The sequence below is a fragment of the Azolla caroliniana genome, unplaced genomic scaffold (genome assembly GCF_043228905.1).
Source record: "Azolla caroliniana isolate FFs.n. ecotype wild unplaced genomic scaffold, voAzoCaro1.0.p SCAF_11, whole genome shotgun sequence".
NCBI classification, from domain to species: Eukaryota; Viridiplantae; Streptophyta; class Polypodiopsida; order Salviniales; family Salviniaceae; genus Azolla; species Azolla caroliniana.
Window position 1 is genome coordinate 10,686,603 of NW_028230446.1, and position 17,929 is coordinate 10,704,531.

Genomic DNA, 17,929 nt, shown 5'->3' on the forward strand with positions numbered 1-17,929 from the left:
GGCCCTAAAAAATCAGGTTAAGATCCATTATGTGGAGCGTAAAAATTGCCACATTTCTTCTTGGCGTTAGTATTTACTTTGATTAGAGTACCTCATGAGAGATTAAAGTTTAATCGGTCTCCTTCCCTTCTCCTTCTCCTTCTCAAAAAAAAAGTGTGTGGAACTAACTATGTACACTAACTTCTAAGTAGTCGGGGAGAGATTACACAGAAGAAGAAGAAGAAGAAGACACAGAGAGTTACATAATAAACAGAGAGCCAAAGGAGGCAGGCAGGCAGCGATGGCCTACCTTCTCACCTTCTCCCTGTCGCTTCTCTTCTTCCACACCTCCGAGTTCTTTCTCGCTCTCCTCTTCCATGGACCCAGCAAGGTCTCCACCAGATGTGAGTATTCTTCTCCCTCCATTCCTCTATTCGTCTCTCTCCTCCTTCTCTCCTTCTCAATTCTGTTCCTTTTTCTACAATATTTCTTTTCCCTTTTGATTTCTTTTCTCTCCTTACACCTCGTTTCGTTTTTGTAACATTTTGTGACCTCTTTCTTCACCTCTTGCTTTCTATATCTCCCATTTACCTTGATTACTTATTCTATACTTCTGTTTTGTTTGGTACACAGAGAAAACATGTATCCCCCCAAATACATCCCTTATTTGAATTTGTGGAGTGTAAATGCTTTCTGTTTGTATAGTTTGGAGATCGTTTCATAAAGATCTCTTGCTCCCATTTTCTCAAAAGAAACATTGTATTTATTTATTTCTTGAATTCATTGTTTGTTGAGTTATTGTCATGGTTTTGTCTTCTTTCCATTTGTATCTTCTTCTTCTTCTTCTTCTTCTTCAAGGATTATACCTTTGATAAGTCCAATGACGTATTCTTTTCATCTGTGTAGCTAGTTTTTATATCAAAACTCTATGGGAGTTATTAGACAAAAACCATCTGCAAAACATCTAAAAATATAATTGTTTTGAGATATCCGCTACCTATTGGTCCGTTTTACACCAACGTCAATGAGAGTTATCAGGACTACATCACTTCCAATGTAGGTAGGTCAAGATTGTCGCAACTTGCAAAACATCACAAACAGTATTCTTTTGTGTCAGTCTACTGATTGTTGTTTTTGTATCGTAAAGACCAATCTTCCTTCTTTCCACTTATCACATGTTTGAATTTCAGGGAGACATTTATTAGACTCATGTCAAGTTTTAGGGATAACCCTTTATATTCTCCTTTTCATGATTTATTTGATCGTAGTGGCCGTGTACATGTAGACATTGTCTATGTTTTCTTTTAATGTGCATTATTTGTGTTACACAATAGATGATATAAAGACCAGTGCACTTCTTTTATGTTTTCGTAATACTCTTATGTTTTCAAATAATAAATTGATACATGAGTGTATGTTTTTGTTAGAATAGATCTCAAAGAACTCCAAACTATCTGATCTCGTACTTGGTTAATAATAGCAAGTTTGGAACTCTTCATTGTTACACCTTGATTATGGGTTTTCATCCTATCCGGGCTTCTTGCAACATGATATAAAAGATATTATAGAAATAGATCATGTTCTAGTTTTATATTTGAAATCATCATTTGATGAGAAGGTTAAATAATCATACAAAACAGAATGAATAGAAAAGACAAGATATAGATAAGCTGGAAACTCCTGACAAGAGAATAATGTAGTGGTTAAGAGCACAAGACTGATAACAACAGCCAAGAAAGCTCTCAGCTACAAATGGCCAATAAGATGGAACATAGGATTGAGAATGAATAGTGGCTGAAGGAGAAGACTACTCACAGGATTTTAGATTAATGGAGAAGGATGTGATTTGGATCCTTTTATAGCGCCACAACAAACTGATTTGGCCGGAAAACTAGATGAGGATTTGTAGAAAAAGATGGGAGGGGAATTTTATGTCACAACTTGAAATCTCTTGGAATATGCAAAATATTTGAATGGCGATGATTTTGTAGAGGGTTACACACTAACTATTATCTTTGCTGAAGTTGGATAATTTGAATGAATGTAATCTCAAACTAGAATAACAGATATCATTTACATCATCTCTTATCTCCTGATTTGCAAGTTTAATTTTTGTATATTTGGTGATCATAAAGAAAAGGGAAATTTTATGAAATACTTTGAGTTTTGTTTATTTCCACAAATGCCCTTAATTAATTGCCCAAAATAACAGAAAGGAATGAAATCATCCTATAATTTCTCAAACAGCACATTCGATTGAGGAAATGGTGTTGAAGTGACAACATTATTGCTCAAGATGGGGCTGACCGAGGACATTCAGGGAATGAATGGAACACTTGGGGATATGTGGAGAAATAAAAAAATTTCTGGGTATTTCTGATTGTTTTCTTTCTTCTCCTTCAAGAGATCGGGCAATAGCAATTCGTCGTGCATGTAGGGCTTGGCCCCATGGATCACGATCTCACCACCCTTGTCATCGACAGATAAAGGCCATTATCTCCCGCCATCGCAGGTGTTTCCCTTGCTTTGGAGACCTCTCCATTCTAGATTGACCAATGCTAGAGATCTTTTGAAGACAAAAGTTACAATATATCTAGCTTGAGAATCTTACATTTTGGCATCCTAAAAGACATTAATATATCTTTCTTCTCTCTCTCTCTCTCTCTCTCTCTCTCTCTGTCCATCCTCTTCGTTTTATGCAATGCATTATCTGAAACGTCTACCTTCTTTGCCATTTGCATTTCTCTGACCATACTCTGTACTTGTTGTCCTAGTTATAGAACACCATGGATTCCGAATCAGACAATAATGAAAGATATGGATTTCAACACCCACGAAGATATGAATCAGACCCCAATAAGATACCATTGAAGAAAAGGATGGGATGGGAGCACTTTGGGTGGCGCCAAAAGGATGCACAAGCAAGATCCAAGTTCGATTCGATGTCGAACAAGGGAAATATGATCTCTTACGTGATTTGATTATACAAGAGATCAGTCTTAGGAAAGAGGGTATAGAAAGAGCTTTAAAGGAGGAAATACGAAAGGAGATTGAGAAACCAAAAACAAATTTGTATGCCTCTCTCAAGATGGAGTTATTAGAAGCCATACGAAAAGAGATCACAAATATTGTCAAGAAATTAAACTCAAGAGTTCAAGGATGTCATGGAACAATACCTAAAGGATGGAATATCCTCAAATAAGGTTGAATTAGTGGCACATCAAGCTCAAGTAGCACATCACAAAGAAAACATGCCACAAGTGCATGACACAAGAAAGGAAGGAAAATTTATTGTATATAGAGATGGTAAGGTCATTATTTCAGAGTAGAGAGCCACATGATAGTGCATGGCCTGCCAAACCTTACACATGACTATATAGAATTGCAATGGCTCTCTAAGGACAGATGTTGAGTGTTTATTTTGAAGACTTCAAGAACACAGATATTGCTATGTATATAGAAACCCATCAATGCATGGCTAGTAAACTACAGTATGTCATCCCCAAACATGTTCACCAAGAGGCACTAGAGGTTCAGGAGGAATGGCTTTGTACACAAAGGAGCTCCATGATAGAGTGCATGTTGTGCATAAGGATGTAGGTGTGCATTATATGTGGATACGAATCAAAAGAGGGGATCTTAGGGAACTATATATTGCAAAATGCTACTTTCCATGTGCCTACTCAAGGTTTGCAGCTTTGGAGAATGACCGTATCTACTATTATAATGATATCATAATATTTGCTACTATGGGGGACGTAGTACTATTATGGGACTCCAATGCACGAACTAAGGATGAACAAACAAGTTTGACGCCAATGAGGCTGTGTATGAGAAGTTATGGCAAAAGAGGTTGGTCTAAATTGGCAAGCTCAAGATGTGAGTGAAATAATGGAATATGGCAAATACTTCCTAGCCTTGGGAAGTGCCTATGGATTTGTGATATATAATGGATGTCACAATGGCCCAAATCAACCCAAAAGGAGGTGCAAGCACGATCAATTACTTGATGGGATATCCATCTCTTATACTTGAAATAACAGAGTTCACTATATATGGTAGACCTATTGCCTTGGCAGCAGATAATGCATATCTATGCATTGAGGTGGTGAATGGATGCTAAGAAGGATAGTGGGCTGGGTAAATACCAATTTATTTGGGAGACAATTGATGTGTATAGTTGTGGAGTATGTAATGGCATGCTAGATCCCTAGAGGAAGTTACACAAAGATTGTCAAAGTCATTCCATAAAGCAACTAGAAATTCTTTCCCCCCACAACATAGTGAGTATGATGAGGAATGTCTGATACAAGGAGATGCTTATGCTTGCAGTGTTAAGGAACTTGGGGTATTTATACACACAAATAAGCAATCTTCTAATGGCTCATGAGTAAAAAGAAGAGATGGTATTTAGTTTCAACATGTCTATCACTTGTTCCTAGGACAAGAAAGTAAAAAAAACATGGAAAATGTTTAATGAGAGGCAATCTATCACACAAATGACCTTATCTCAGGTGGCATGAATGTGCAAAGGTACTCTAATATATCCATGGGCTAGCACAATTGGAATAAAACAACAATGCTCTCTATCACCCACCCTCTTTGGTCTTTATATAGATGAGGTATCACACTATATAGAGAGATTCAGGGGTTCAAAAGCATGCATAACGGGCATAGAACGTAATATTCGTGTTCGTGCAACCATTCAAATGATTGAAAACGTTTGAAAAGGGAAAAATACGTGCTCCTTTTTTTTTCTTTTTTTTTCATGCTTTTATCACAAATTCAGGTCATCCTAGTGGTAACGAGACATGCTATTGTTGTCTATGTCTTGGGTTCGAGTCCCAATTTTCTCCTCTCTTGTTAGTACCATAGCAAAATTTTATATTAGTTTTTTCGTTTTTCATTTTTTTTTCATTTTTTGTTATTAGAAATGAGCTTAACCTAGTGGTAAGTTGCCATGCTACTATTGCTTGTGTCTTGAGTTAAATTCCCAACTTTCTCATATCCTCTTATTATTGTCATGTTACTTTTTTTTTGTTTGTTTGTTATTAGAAATTAGCTCACCCTAATGGTACAATTTTTATTCTACTACTGCCTATGTCATGTTTTCTTCATATTCTCGAATATACGTTTTATGAGTTTTTGATCGTTTCTTTTTTCTTCTTTTTCTTTCTTTCTTTGTTATTAGAAATTAGCTCACCCTAGTGATAAGTTATGTTACTATTGCCTATGTCATGTTTTCTTCATATTCTCGAATGTACGTTTTATGAGTTTTTGAACATTTGATTATAATTTATAATGACATATTTTGATTCAATCTCTATAGTTCATACTCCTTTTTTTGTAAAGTTCTAAAGTGAGGATGATAGAGATGTCTTGATTCTTAAGAAGCATCCCAAAAGTATGCATGTGATACAATGCAAATATTGCAACCATACTTATGTTGGTGGTTCACAATGGATTAGAGTCCACTTATTGGGATTGAGAGTGAATCAATATATAATATAGACCATAGTCAATCCAATCCAACTTTGAGATGATTTACCATACACGTTTGATTGAATCATTCTCGAATGCGAATGCACATATGATACGCATGGTTCATTCTATGATAGCGGGTATAGCCATGCACATATTACTATATGCTGCTAATAATATGCTAATCTTTGACTCTCCAGAGGGAATACAAAGACATTTAAACACCCAAGAGTATTTTTTACAAACAAAGGTTTGTCGATAGACATGGATAAAACTATAGTGATGGTGTTTAATACCACTCAAGTATGGGAAACAAGATTAGAACCAGAATTCTTCTTGATAGAGGAAAAGGTGGCATACACACTCTCCTACACTCACTTAGGAGTAACATTCACAAGGCCTAGGTTGTCCTTATGGAAGGCTGCTTGTGCTCGATTTTCTTGGGAATACTAGTCACACCAACTCTTCTCTATGGAGCTGAAACATGGGAACCAAATCTTCACAAAGCAAGTAACTGGAAAGATTTAGAGAGATCTTTAGTCTCAATAATTTCCCACATGGAGCAGGCCCTATAATCATCGAGGCATTACTGCAATTACTGACTTGTATCCAATGGCCTTTGGGAGCTCCCTAAATGAAGGTACTTAAGGTTGGCATTTACATCATCAAAACAACATGCTGAACATGGAGATATTCATTGTTGGTATGTTGAAATGCAGCAATGGTTTGAGTCACATGGCATAAACGTAAATGCACACCCCCATTCCAATATAGCTTGGATTTTCCCCATCTAAACATGACCAAAATGGTGAAGAATAGAGTGATTTGAATTGATATCTTTAACTTGGAAAACAAGGTAACATGGATCAGCCCCAAAATATCACTTGGTAGGAAGATGCCCCACTACGAGAGATACTTTTTATACACATGGTAAGATGGAATCATCATCAGGCTATTATAGATGGACATGCACCTATCCTATCAGCCCCGCAGTGTGGTAATGCAGCTGGGAACTTCATCACATCAGTTAGAGATCGAGGTAGTAAAAAATGCAAGAATACCACTAGAAGGAAGAATTTCCCAATTGTGTCATCAGGGAGTGGAATTTGAAGAACACTGTGTCAATGTAGTGTTTTATATGAAGTAAGGGAGATATCATTGCCTCTTTAAGGAAGGCTTTGGCCCACTAGGCAAGGTAATGGAATATGACTACCAATAGTGCTTGGAGCTTTCTTACTAGTAGTCAAGAGTCACAGGGAAATGTTGTTGGACAACAATCCAGCCACACAAGCTCATCAGCAATGAACAATCACAACTTTCTTTTAAGCCCATCACTCCTACTCATGCTACAACGCAATCAAGGGCTACACAAATGTACAATACATCGGGCAATAGCAATTTGCCGTGCGTGTAGTCCCCGGCCTCATGGACCACAATCTCACCACCCTTGTCATCAACTGATAAAAGTCATTATCTCCCACCAACAAAGGTGCTTTGATTGCTTCAAAGACATCTCCATTTTGGTGACATAAGCTGGATATTTAGAAGATGAAAATTGCAGTATATTTGACTTGAGAATCTTACATATACTGATAACAAGATTCTATATTCACTTTTATGCTATTTCCCTTTTTACTTAGTAACAATTATTTTTGTTTGTTCTCAAAGATGAGACAACACTTAAGATGCAATCTCTTGTTTGGTCTTATAGGCCATTTTGGCCTCTTAAAAGACATTAATATATCTTTCTTTCTTGCTACAAACATATCTCTAATAGGATGCTAATTTTCAATGCAGCGTTTCTTGTTAGCAAGCCATATGTGGTTGCAATGGTGTCTGGAATAATAGAGTATGCAATTGAGGGCTTTCTTCTACCAGAGCTAAAATCAAAGGCATGGGTTAGCTACATAGGCCTTTCACTTGTTATTCTTGGTGAGATGATTCGCAAGACTGCCATAATTACAGCACAAAAGAACTTCACTCATGATATAAAGTTGTATCATGATGAAAGTCATAAGCTAGTGGTCCATGGAGTCTATGGGTATTAATCTAGATCCTCTCTTGGTTTTATGAAACTGAACACCTTTCTCATAATTAATTTTTTCAAGGGGAATATTGTAACTTTCAATTGTTTTCTAGATTTGTTCGACATCCAAGCTACTTGGGTTTCTTTATATGGTCTGTTGGAACTCAAATCCTACTTATGAATCCAATATGTTCCATTGGGTATGCTTTGGTGACATGGCGTTTCTTTGCAGATCGGGTTAAGTATCCTCATTGATATTGTGCAAATTACACTGTGGAATATCATCGTGCACTATGGGGTTTAGGAGCGCGCTCATATACTGACTTGGTTTAATAATTGTGAGGTTTTCTTAATGAACTAAATAACAGATATGAAGAATACTTCTTGTACCAATTTTTCGGAAAGCAATATGCAGATTATGCCAACAGAGTTTGGTCTGGTATACCATTTGTTAGATGATAATCAACGAAAAAGTCATTATAAGGTTAGCCTCAGCACTTACTTACCCTTATCTGTTTCAAAATAAAATTTTGCATAGATATATTAAGTAAAGAAGAATTGTTGGCCTTTTACTATTTTCTGTTATCATATTCCTCAGTTCAAATAGATGTGCTTGGGTCAGAGAATCCATATATATTGTTATGGATTGTGCTATAGTTTATCATCAGGGCTTTAATGGAAGTAAGAAACTTTGCAACATCAGTAAAAGGATGCAGCACAATTGCTCTTGAAATCCCCTAACCTAAAATTCTATGTTCGGTGGAGAGACCTGAAAACTTTCTATCCCTTTGTTTTTGTTGTATGGATATAAGGGAACTAGGTGCATGTTTAAAACGTTTCTTGCGATTCTATAATTCTATTTACTAGATTTTTCTGCATGTCAATAAAGAAATGTTTATATCTCAATGTAGCAATTTTTACTGGACGTACAGTTCAGTACTGTATATCATCTCATAAAACTTTCCTCATATAGGCATGACATTGAATGCCAAGTTAGTTCTGTTTGTTTTATCAAAGACTATTCCAGTATGCTGCGGGAACCATTGAAATCTAAAATCTACCTATTTGATTATGATGTGCAGGAGGTTTAATATTTGTGTATTTGTTTTCTTTTAGGGACCATCAAAACATTTTTGCTCAGTATTTTTGGAATGTTGTAATGTTCAAGTCGCTACAGACAATTGCAACTTTCAAAATCCTGCCCGTGTCCAGTGTGAAAGCATTATCGTTTAAGCTTAGTTGTACCATGAGTCTCTGTTGCTACTTAGTGGATGAATAAAATTTTGGATATATGTAACCTTGTATATTTTGCAGCGTTCCACTATTAATGGCAGTTTGCAGCCATCATGCAATGTCAATGATGGGATGGCTGTTTACACAGAACAATATAATGCTGATGCTGGACTATGTATAAATTGATTGGTGTCATTGTATTAACCCTTGGGCCAGTGGTTCAAAACCATTGCATTAAATGGAACATTTTATTCATAGAAGTGGAAAGGAGAAACAAAATCCATAACGTTGATCAGTGTCTGTATGATTATATATTTTTTATCTTTCAGGACAGCAACTCTTGATAAACACTGCTATTGATAAACTCTGTTTGTTTTTCATTGAAATGGAATGTAGAAAAATGTCTTAGATTTGTCAGTTACCATGTACGTGATTGCCTGATTTGCCTTTCATCTTTTTCAAATATGTTCATGAAAGTTCTTTTATAATACGTGCATAAGTGCACTGGAGGCAAAAGGAACTTCTGCATATGATTATATTCAGTACTTTCAAAGTTGCCAAATTTAGTTATTATTTCCATTTGCTAATTGAGGATACACAATTGTGATGCCAAATTGTTTTTATAACCAGATGCACAATTGATTTATGTGGATGCGAATGTAGATGGCGATATGTGGATTACGTATAAAACTCCAAATGCATGTGAAGACTTGTTCATGGGTTTGTTTTAAGCCTTGCCATTGGTATCATGTGGTTGGAGGATGATAAATGAAAGTCTGAATATCAATATGCTTTTTCTTGGTTTGTTTTAAACCAATCCTTTTGTATGACAAATGGTCTGTTGCTTATAATACAAGTGTATGAAGTCTTGTTCTTGGGTTTTTGCTTTAGACCTAGCCATTCACACTGTCAATTCATTCATCATTAACATGCTCAATGAAGTAAGCTGCAACTGTTGGAGAAATGAAGAGGTTGAAACCTTCATAAATGATGGTTATGTCATGAGAGGGGAAAGCCATGATGACATCAGCTGCAAAAGCAAAAGAATATGTTCAATGACCATGGAGGTAAGGATGCCAATTGAACTTTACAATGTAGAACTACTCATGCTTTAACCATGCTCATGTTTTACTTATGTTATACGTTATCGGAAAGGCCATATTGAAGCTAGATTGAAAAAACAAAAGAGAATACTTCAAGAACATCGAAGTAAGAGGATGTGGACTTTACACTGTAAAAGGTTATGGTTTTTTCAGCATGCTTCTGAAACTGTGCAGATATTTCTTCATATGTACTATGTGAATTTGATTTGATGAGATGATGCACATGTGCTTGCCAGTAGGGTCAAATGCCACACAAACCACTCCTGCAATCAAGGTAAAATTATATATGGAAAACGTTTTTTTTATCAATATTTCAAAACAAACTCGAAAACAGAGAATCACTGATACTGTCAAAATATCCTGAAATTGTGCCATGATAGAACTTCAGAAAAATAAGACATTCTATGTTGATGGAAAACATCAGACACATTAGATGTTTGATTTGTAAGCTCTAGAAAATTTCTGCACTCATTTCATTGAGAACAATATGATATATATGGAATAAGAATTTTCATTCCCAAACTTATTTCTGCGATGTTCCATGCTGAACCTCAGACAAACTTATGTCTAATATAAGAACATCGATAGGTTAATAAAACCCAAACGTCATATTTTTTTAATTCCTCTTTAAAGATGAGAATGGAGATACCCAAGTGATGTACAGAAATTGTTCCTTAAACCTGTTTCTGTTTATCATATTTCAATCCACAAGAAGAACAGAACGTAGGTGTGTCGAAACTTACCTTTTTGCATATCATACATGCCAGCAACAAGCTTCAGGAGACAGCAAAATGGCAGGTCTTTAGTGTTTCTCTTGTTGAACGTTACTAGAGAGTAGACTACATAAGAAGAGGGGAAAACTCCCAAATATGCCCCTAAGTTTCCGCTATCTCCTAATGCCCCTGGTAAAATCCCAAAATAGAGAAAAGTGGGATGAATTGATCATATAATTGCTCGAAGGGGGATTGCCAAGAGCATTTGAGGAGATGATGAAAATTTTATGGGGCACATGAGGAAATAATGGGTAAACTTGGGCATCATTTGGCGTTTTTCCCTCAACAAATGTTACTTGCATAACAAGATATTTTATATACCTGTCCACTTCCAGTGTGAAAAATGGATGCTTCATTTGAAGCACTTCCACCTGCTGCAAGAAAATCATGTGACACTTTCTTTCCATAGCATGCCGAGTAGATATGGCACTCCTGCACAGGGACAGAAATCTCAATGTCACCTTAAATTCACAAGAAAAAACACCATACATATCTTATATCTGAACTTACTTTGACAATAAGGAAAAATACATGATGGTTTTTATCCTACGAAGAGGTCACAGTTGAAAAATATCAAAAGTTAGCATAATAAACCTACCACGAACTTTTATCCTGACATTTAACCATGCAGACAAAATTTACCAAAACTTCATTACATCCATGTACCACATTACAATCTTCAAAATCTAAAGATCATCCAGATGCTCACTTACAATTACAAATGGTTCTCAGGGCATTTATTTATCAGGCAATGTCATAGAATAAATTTGTATAATTATATAGCCCCATGTCCGGCCATGGATCCACAAGGCAATCAAAGGATGATGTCTTTCTATTGTCATAAAACATTTGCAAAAGAATAGACACATTTTTATAGCTATAAATAGAAAAGTTGATGATAGTCTTAGTTATATCCACAGAATGCAAAAGAATTAAGAACAAGAAATAAATTTGAAATATCTTTATCAGGATAGCACGGGTGTTCATACCTTATTCATTGTTTGAGGCCATACAAATGTGCGAACAAGGTTTCCAGTACCATAGTCCCACTCCTACGCGAGACAAAAAAAACTATTCAGCATTGATGCTCTGATAACGATCTACAAGGTATTTAGGACATCACATACACACATAACGAAGTAAGAAAATTTTGTTTTAAGAACCAACCTGTAACTGATCAGTTTCTCTCCATGATCCAGTTAGGACTCTACTTGAATTACCATCAAAGTCGATGGACGCTCCACAAAGATAGGGTCCAAAAATACTTCTCACTGACTTTCCAACCCTCAAGTCCCATATCTATTGAAAAAATAACCTTTTTTAACCTTTCCTGGGTATGCATCACCTAACTATCTTACCTTTAATGAAAAATATTCTACAAAATATAGATCTTCTGTTGTTCATACATCAAGTGATGACTATGGATGATTCTCACCTGAACAGTGCTGTCCCAACCACCACTAAGAACTGTATTTGTATCCTCGGGATTCCACTTTAGAGAAAATATTCTATTGGTATGACCAACCGTAGTAGATCCATTGCTGCTCTTATACAGACACAAAAGCTTTACTCAGAATATTCTTTACTCTATTATTCATTCAATGTGTAGAGAAATTGTGGTTGAAATATGTTCCACTCATACTCCACTCATACCCTTCTTCCAAAACATTGCAAAGCTTCATTGTTAGCCCATCATATACCCGTACCTGAAAACTTTTTAACCAATCAATTAGAACCCCCTTTGTAGAAGAAGACAAAAAGAAAAACCACTGTTAAATATTTTAGAAATAGGAGGATATAAACATATTTTAAAATTATAGGGATTTGTGAGGTAAACAAGAAGTTACAAATAGCAAGCATTTCATATTGATAGAAGGGAATTCCTCAATGTCTTGCATTCAGCTATGATTTCATCATATAATTCTCGACATGTGATAATCAATGGGAATGAGAGCAGCAAAGGTTTGCATGAAAGTGTAAGCATAAAAACCACTATAATAAGAGCAAACAAAAAGAGCATCAAATGTAATACAATAGAAATAGGAGTGCAAACCCATTACAAATTCATCACAAGGAGAAAAAATTCTTATCTACTACATGAAAGACTACCAAAACGGATATATATAATAATATGAAATATGTACATTTCTCAGTACTTAGCACAAAATAAAGGATCAGAGTCACACCTTAGCATCTAGTCCAGCTGCGGCAAAGAGGGCACCTTCTTCCTGGTGAGCCACGGTAAAGACCTCATTACCCAGTTCATCAATGGTATTTATGAGTTTCCCAGACGTAATGTGCCAGTGATAGACCTTTCCACCCACATCTTCATAATATATAGTGAAAGAAGTTAGTGAGGTATAAACCTGTGAATGCATCAAAAACCTGCAAAAATCAAGAGCCTGACAGAGAAGTACCACATGAGATCAGCACATTTTTTGTTGAGAAGAGTTCCCCTGTAGGCCGAAAACATACAGATACATTGGGATATTTTGTGGCACTATTTTGATTTAGTGTAAAACAATGGCTTCCATCTGTAACCTTGTAGACCTGTCTTATGGGAAATGATAAAAATCACAAGATTAAAGTATCTTTATAGAAGATTATCAACAAACAAAATCATATTCATATACATGTTCATATTAAAGATTAGCCCAAATAAACTATGGTCTAAGCTTCTATCATTTCAGTAGAGGTGTTGAACATAATCTGTGGTTATTGGAGGTTCAATTTCAACAGTAGAAAAAATCAAATAAAAAACTGTGCTCTGAAAGGCAAAGCAAAGGCAATTTATATACTTGTGATGCTTAACAAATAGATATTTGAAACTTAAGTGTCAGGATGTAGTGATTATGCTCATGGTTAAGATAAATTTGCAGAAAGTATTTAATTGCTAGAGCCGATATCCTTATCAGTGTCTAAATCTTCGGAATCATTAACAATCACAAACCAATGGTTGTTTTCTACTTTTTCTAACTTTACCTCAATTCTTACATCTTTAATAGTTATATCGCAAGAGAAATCATTTTCCATAGTTTATAATATTCTTTTGTTGAGGGTCCCATAAGACTAGATTAATGTCATGGCAAAAAAAGACATTTTCTACTGTTTCAAGCATTCTTTTGCTGGAAGTACCAATCAGGTTAACTATCTTTACATAGCAAGAATATGCCTAACAACAAACATATGCATACATTACAAGAGATAGCACATTGGCAAGGATAGAAGGTCATAAGAAAAATAAATATGAAGGCAAGAAAATGCACTAAACAAATGGAGAGGCCTGCTGTATGAACATTGACTAGAAGTAGAGAATTTTGCAGTACAGTGAGTTAAAGCATTATATAGAAAACATGGAAACATGCAAATGGATATACAAACGAACTGCGAATCTTTTCATAACCTCATTTAAATATAAGACCTAAATTCTTTCTAAACCTCCATAAAGTTGTTATATAGTGCATATATACATAAACGATCTTCCATATGAACTGTACTGAGGGTTCCATTATCAACATATTTATGCCTAGATTCAGATGGTCAAGGATACCTAACCTTCATTATTCAAAAGACAGCTACATGAACATTAGTTAATAATGATACACTTACATGAACACATACATGGGAACATAGAAAACGGTACAACTAAGCAAATGGATAAACAAAAGCATGCTTTCTATGATCCGCAACAGATTGTCAAGTTCTTCATAATTAGAAATTTAAATAAAGGATCTAGAAACATTATGGCTCAATAACGAAAATATACAAAATATGTGTTTTCTATACATGCATACATACATACATGTATACTTCTTCTTTTGGTGGTGATTAGTGGTTGGAAGGGGGAGGGGGGGTAAATACATTATATAAGAGATGGGAAACCTCAAGGATAGGTGAAGACCCACAACTAGTGGATAAAAGGTAGGTTATGTAGAGGTCTCCTACAACCCATAGGGTAAAGGCATTAAAAAAAAAGAGCACAGAGATGCCCTGGAATATCCTGGGAGGTATAGCAAGCCTTCAGATACAATCCAAGTGATCTCCAAAAGGTAAGTAACCAAAACTCCAAAAGAACTTGCTAAAACTATGACCAACAAACCTTACTTGTGAGAGAAATGCTATAATTGTAGGAGAAATCTTTGTGTGGTGTGGAAGTTCCACCTGAAATGTAGCATATTTTCCCTGGTGTGTCCATCATATGTAGGTGGTGTACTCCAAGAAAACACCTCCACAAGAAGACACATTCCATAAGAGGCAAAAAATTCTTCTGAATACATTTTAACATTTGATTTCCACTAAGCCAATGGTTCATGCATATTTGATATACAGCAATGCTATGCACATCTCGTCATTATTCTGGTTGTTGATGCCTGAATAGATTTCAGTAACTTAATGGAATACCAATCCAATGGGTTTGCGCATATTTAATATATGGCATTGCAATGCATATCCCACCATGGTTCTGGTTGTATGCCTGCATAGACTGTACTAACTAACATGGACAAGAAGGTCATCCACGTTTGGCGACTAGTTGCCAATCTTGAAGGAGATCTTGTTAATCTAAGTGTGGCACAGGGACAGCCAAATTTCAAGGAGCTTTCGTAATGCTTACCAAATAGCCTGATCGTGCACACCCACGCCATATATCTTCTTCTGGCTTCCAAAGAGTTGATACATTTCTATCAAAGTTGGTGACATTTTGAATGGTGCATATGCAAAATTGTGACAGGAAAGTTGGATTTTTTGTGTGGATGAGACAATATACACACAGTCACATATAGATACAAATTGGAAAGCGTAGGATATTTTAAGCCCACATTCTAATATTGACGGATAACGAACCTCGATCATCCCAAGGTTATAAGAAACTGCGAGCCAGGACCCATCTTCGGAAAAGCACGCAGAAGTAGCTTCTTTATCTTCGCTACAAAGAAGAAGCAAAAAGAAGAAGAAGAAAGGAGCGAGAGAAGGAAGACCAGGATTAAAGAACGAACAGAGGGGACTGTGAAGATCAAAGTTAATAAGAGAATGAATAAAAATGGACGAACGAACGAATGAATGAATGGGTGAGTGAATGGAATTGTGATTACAGGAGGATAGAGACGGTGGGATCAATGGCGACAACGTCGAAGCTGGCCATGTCTTCTCTCTGTGCTCTCTGTTCTGTTCTGCTCTGTTCTGCTCTGCTTGTTGTGTGATTGTGTGTAAGAAAGGAAGCCAAGAAAGAAAGAAAGTAAGAAAGAAAAGAAGAAAGAAAGAAAGAAAGAAAGAAAGATATATTAACGTCTTTTCTAAGGCCAAAATTGCTTATAAACCTTCTTTATATTTTACGTGCACAAGAAGCCTATATATGTATACTTTTCAAAATCTCCAAAAATACCCCTCTCCCTCTCCTTAGAAATCCTTCACCTTTCATCGACACACACCACGATTCTAACTCTCTCTCTCTCTCTTTAGGTCATATTTGACCTCCTCCAAAGACGATATAATATAATCTATCTCTCTCTCTCTCACGCCAAGAAATATGGCAAATCTACACTCGATACAAATGGATCACCCCACGAGAGCCACTCCCATCTAAAATGGTGTACTATAAGGAACACTTCTTGCACTTCTCTAAGTTAGGGTTTATTACACGACCAAGATACCTAGATACTTTCTTATCAAATGCACTAAGGGTGGCCATTGGACAACTTAGGATATCATCTCACCAACTTGAGATTGAGAATGGTCGAGCTAATAGAGTCCCTAGAGAGGAAAGGCTATGTAGGTTATGCCACATAGAGATAGAGGATGAGTATCACTTCACATGCAAGTGCCCAACTTATGCCGAGATACGGGCGGAATACCAAGACATACTAGGACCCTCTCCCACCCTCTCCAAACTATTAGATACCCCGAGTGTAAAGAGACTAGGTAGGTATATCTTAGAGCTAAAACAACATAGGGAGGATAAATTACAAAGTGTTAATCATAACCCTTTTACTACTCATCAACATGTATCTAGTGTAATTTTTCAGGAACATGGGGAGACGATGAATGTGGATACACTTATGCCGCTCGGCCTCTCCCTTGAGGAAGCAGAAATACAAAGAGCAACCAAACGTCCTCGGATGTTGGGCTTCAACACAAGTCAACGTGGAGTAGAAAAGATTAAGAAGATAAGGGAACGTGAGCTACGTCGACTCGAAGCTATGGTTGGGGTACCTCTTACATGGGGACCACGGGCCACATCCACATGGCAACCCTTTGACCCCCCGCTTCTCTTCGAGAGACTTGGATGGAAATGAAATTAGGCCTAGTATAGAATCATTCTCATTGTAGAACATGTTTTTTATATAGAACATGTTTGTTGTTTTCTTAGAACTATTTAGCTTAAACTCTATTTTATCTTATTTTTATTTTTACTTTCGATGAATGGGTAAATATCCCATTTTTGTTGTACACCATTTGTCTCATGGGCCAATTTTGGCCTTAGAAGACGTTAATATATCTTTCTTTCTTTCTTTCTTTCTTTCTCTCTCTCTCCCTTTAATCATGATCTTGCTCACATGGCTACGACAAGATTAGGGCTAATTATACCCAATTATACCACAAGGTTCAGATGAAGACCCCAAACTCTCGTCTTCTTACAAGAAAAACTACATTTATAGAATGGTGTTCACATTTTGATTACACAATAATCACAGTAGTGATTTTGAGAAGTGTTTAAAATGGTATATATAACAAAGAAGCTAAGGTAGATTAAGCTAACTTTCGACTTCTCTCCACCATGCTCGCCCAACACATTGTGATAGCTTATTGAAGGAGGAGAAGGTTACAAAATAGAAATAGATGAAGATGAAGGAGAGGTGCCCCAAACTCCACTCCCACACTCTACACTCTCCCAACCCTAAACCCCAAGTAAAGAGAAGGAAATGAAACCCTAAAAACTCCACAAAAAAGAGATCCTCTAAAGGTTGTTAACATCCAAAATAACATTAAACCCCAAATAAGCAACCTAAAGTGAACTCTGCTCTCCTCTTTTTTTATAGTGAGAGAGGTGCCTACCAAGTACATTTAATGCTCAAATAGACCCCTTTTCATAAAGGATAGTCTATAGCCTGAACTGTTTGGCTATAAGAATGGTTTTATAAATACATTTTTACATTTTTGTGGTTGTCCCTTCCCCCTTTTTTCTCTATCTTCAAACTTTGGACCCCACCCACCATATCATGGCATCCACCCCCACTAAAGCCCACATACTCTATGTTGAGCAAGCAAGCTCAACTAGATCCGGATCGGTTGAATAAGCCTGAGCCAAATCGGCATCCGGAAGGATGAACCGAATCAGT

At 36.4% G+C, this 17,929-nt stretch overlaps 2 protein-coding genes and 1 long non-coding RNA gene across 5 annotated transcripts in view; 1 reads left to right on the plus strand and 2 right to left on the minus strand.

Annotated features, from left to right (window-relative positions):
- LOC147857752 (uncharacterized) overlaps positions 1-17,112 on the minus strand; it is a 38,276-nt gene extending 21,164 nt beyond the window's left edge. The window contains exon 1 of the long non-coding RNA XR_015530527.1: positions 17,043-17,112. This is a non-coding gene — a long non-coding RNA (uncharacterized LOC147857752). The remainder of the gene's footprint in view (positions 1-17,042) is intronic.
- On the plus strand, positions 226-8,880 carry LOC147857754 (protein-S-isoprenylcysteine O-methyltransferase B-like). Its single transcript, XM_087327781.1, has 5 exons — positions 226-383; positions 7,258-7,501; positions 7,600-7,728; positions 7,855-7,970; positions 8,603-8,880. The coding sequence occupies exons 1-4, from the start codon at positions 281-283 to the stop codon at positions 7,943-7,945; spliced, it is 567 nt and encodes a 188-aa protein (XP_087183907.1). The 5' UTR covers positions 226-280; the 3' UTR covers positions 7,946-7,970; positions 8,603-8,880.
- Positions 9,352-15,737, minus strand: LOC147857755 (WD repeat-containing protein slp1-like). Of its 3 annotated transcripts, none has more exons than XM_087327405.1 (12): positions 15,686-15,737; positions 15,438-15,519; positions 13,013-13,145; positions 12,782-12,921; positions 12,249-12,301; positions 12,031-12,136; positions 11,763-11,894; positions 11,585-11,647; positions 10,917-11,027; positions 10,566-10,596; positions 9,950-10,085; positions 9,352-9,749 (listed from the first exon to the last, which is right to left on the minus strand). In XM_087327405.1, the coding sequence occupies exons 1-11, from the start codon at positions 15,733-15,735 to the stop codon at positions 9,961-9,963; spliced, it is 1,026 nt and encodes a 341-aa protein (XP_087183531.1). In that variant the 5' UTR covers positions 15,736-15,737; the 3' UTR covers positions 9,352-9,749; positions 9,950-9,960. The 3 variants fall into 3 exon arrangements, with proteins under 3 accessions (XP_087183531.1, XP_087183532.1, XP_087183533.1); XM_087327406.1 differs by having other exon boundaries at positions 9,353-9,749; positions 15,438-15,514; positions 15,686-15,733; XM_087327407.1 differs by lacking the exons at positions 9,352-9,749; positions 9,950-10,085 and having other exon boundaries at positions 10,584-10,724.
- Positions 17,113-17,929: the final 817 nt, after the last annotated feature.

Bases quoted from the DNA above. Each gene is read 5' to 3' on its own strand.
- LOC147857754 (XM_087327781.1), top strand. From the start codon at position 281: ATGGCCTACCTTCTCACCTTCTCCCTGTCGCTTCTCTTCTTCCACACC. The intron at 384-7,257 runs GTGAGTATTCTT...TTTTCAATGCAG, and splicing joins CAGCAAGGTCTCCACCAGAT to CGTTTCTTGTTAGCAAGCCA. The intron at 7,502-7,599 runs GTATTAATCTAG...ATTGTTTTCTAG, and splicing joins GTGGTCCATGGAGTCTATGG to ATTTGTTCGACATCCAAGCT.
- LOC147857755 (XM_087327405.1), bottom strand. From the start codon at position 15,735: ATGGCCAGCTTCGACGTTGTCGCCATTGATCCCACCGTCTCTATCCTC. The intron at 12,137-12,248 runs GTATGAGTGGAG...GTATAAGAGCAG, and splicing joins TGCAATGTTTTGGAAGAAGG to CAATGGATCTACTACGGTTG. The intron at 11,895-12,030 runs GTGAGAATCATC...TTTTTTCAATAG, and splicing joins GTTGGGACAGCACTGTTCAG to ATATGGGACTTGAGGGTTGG.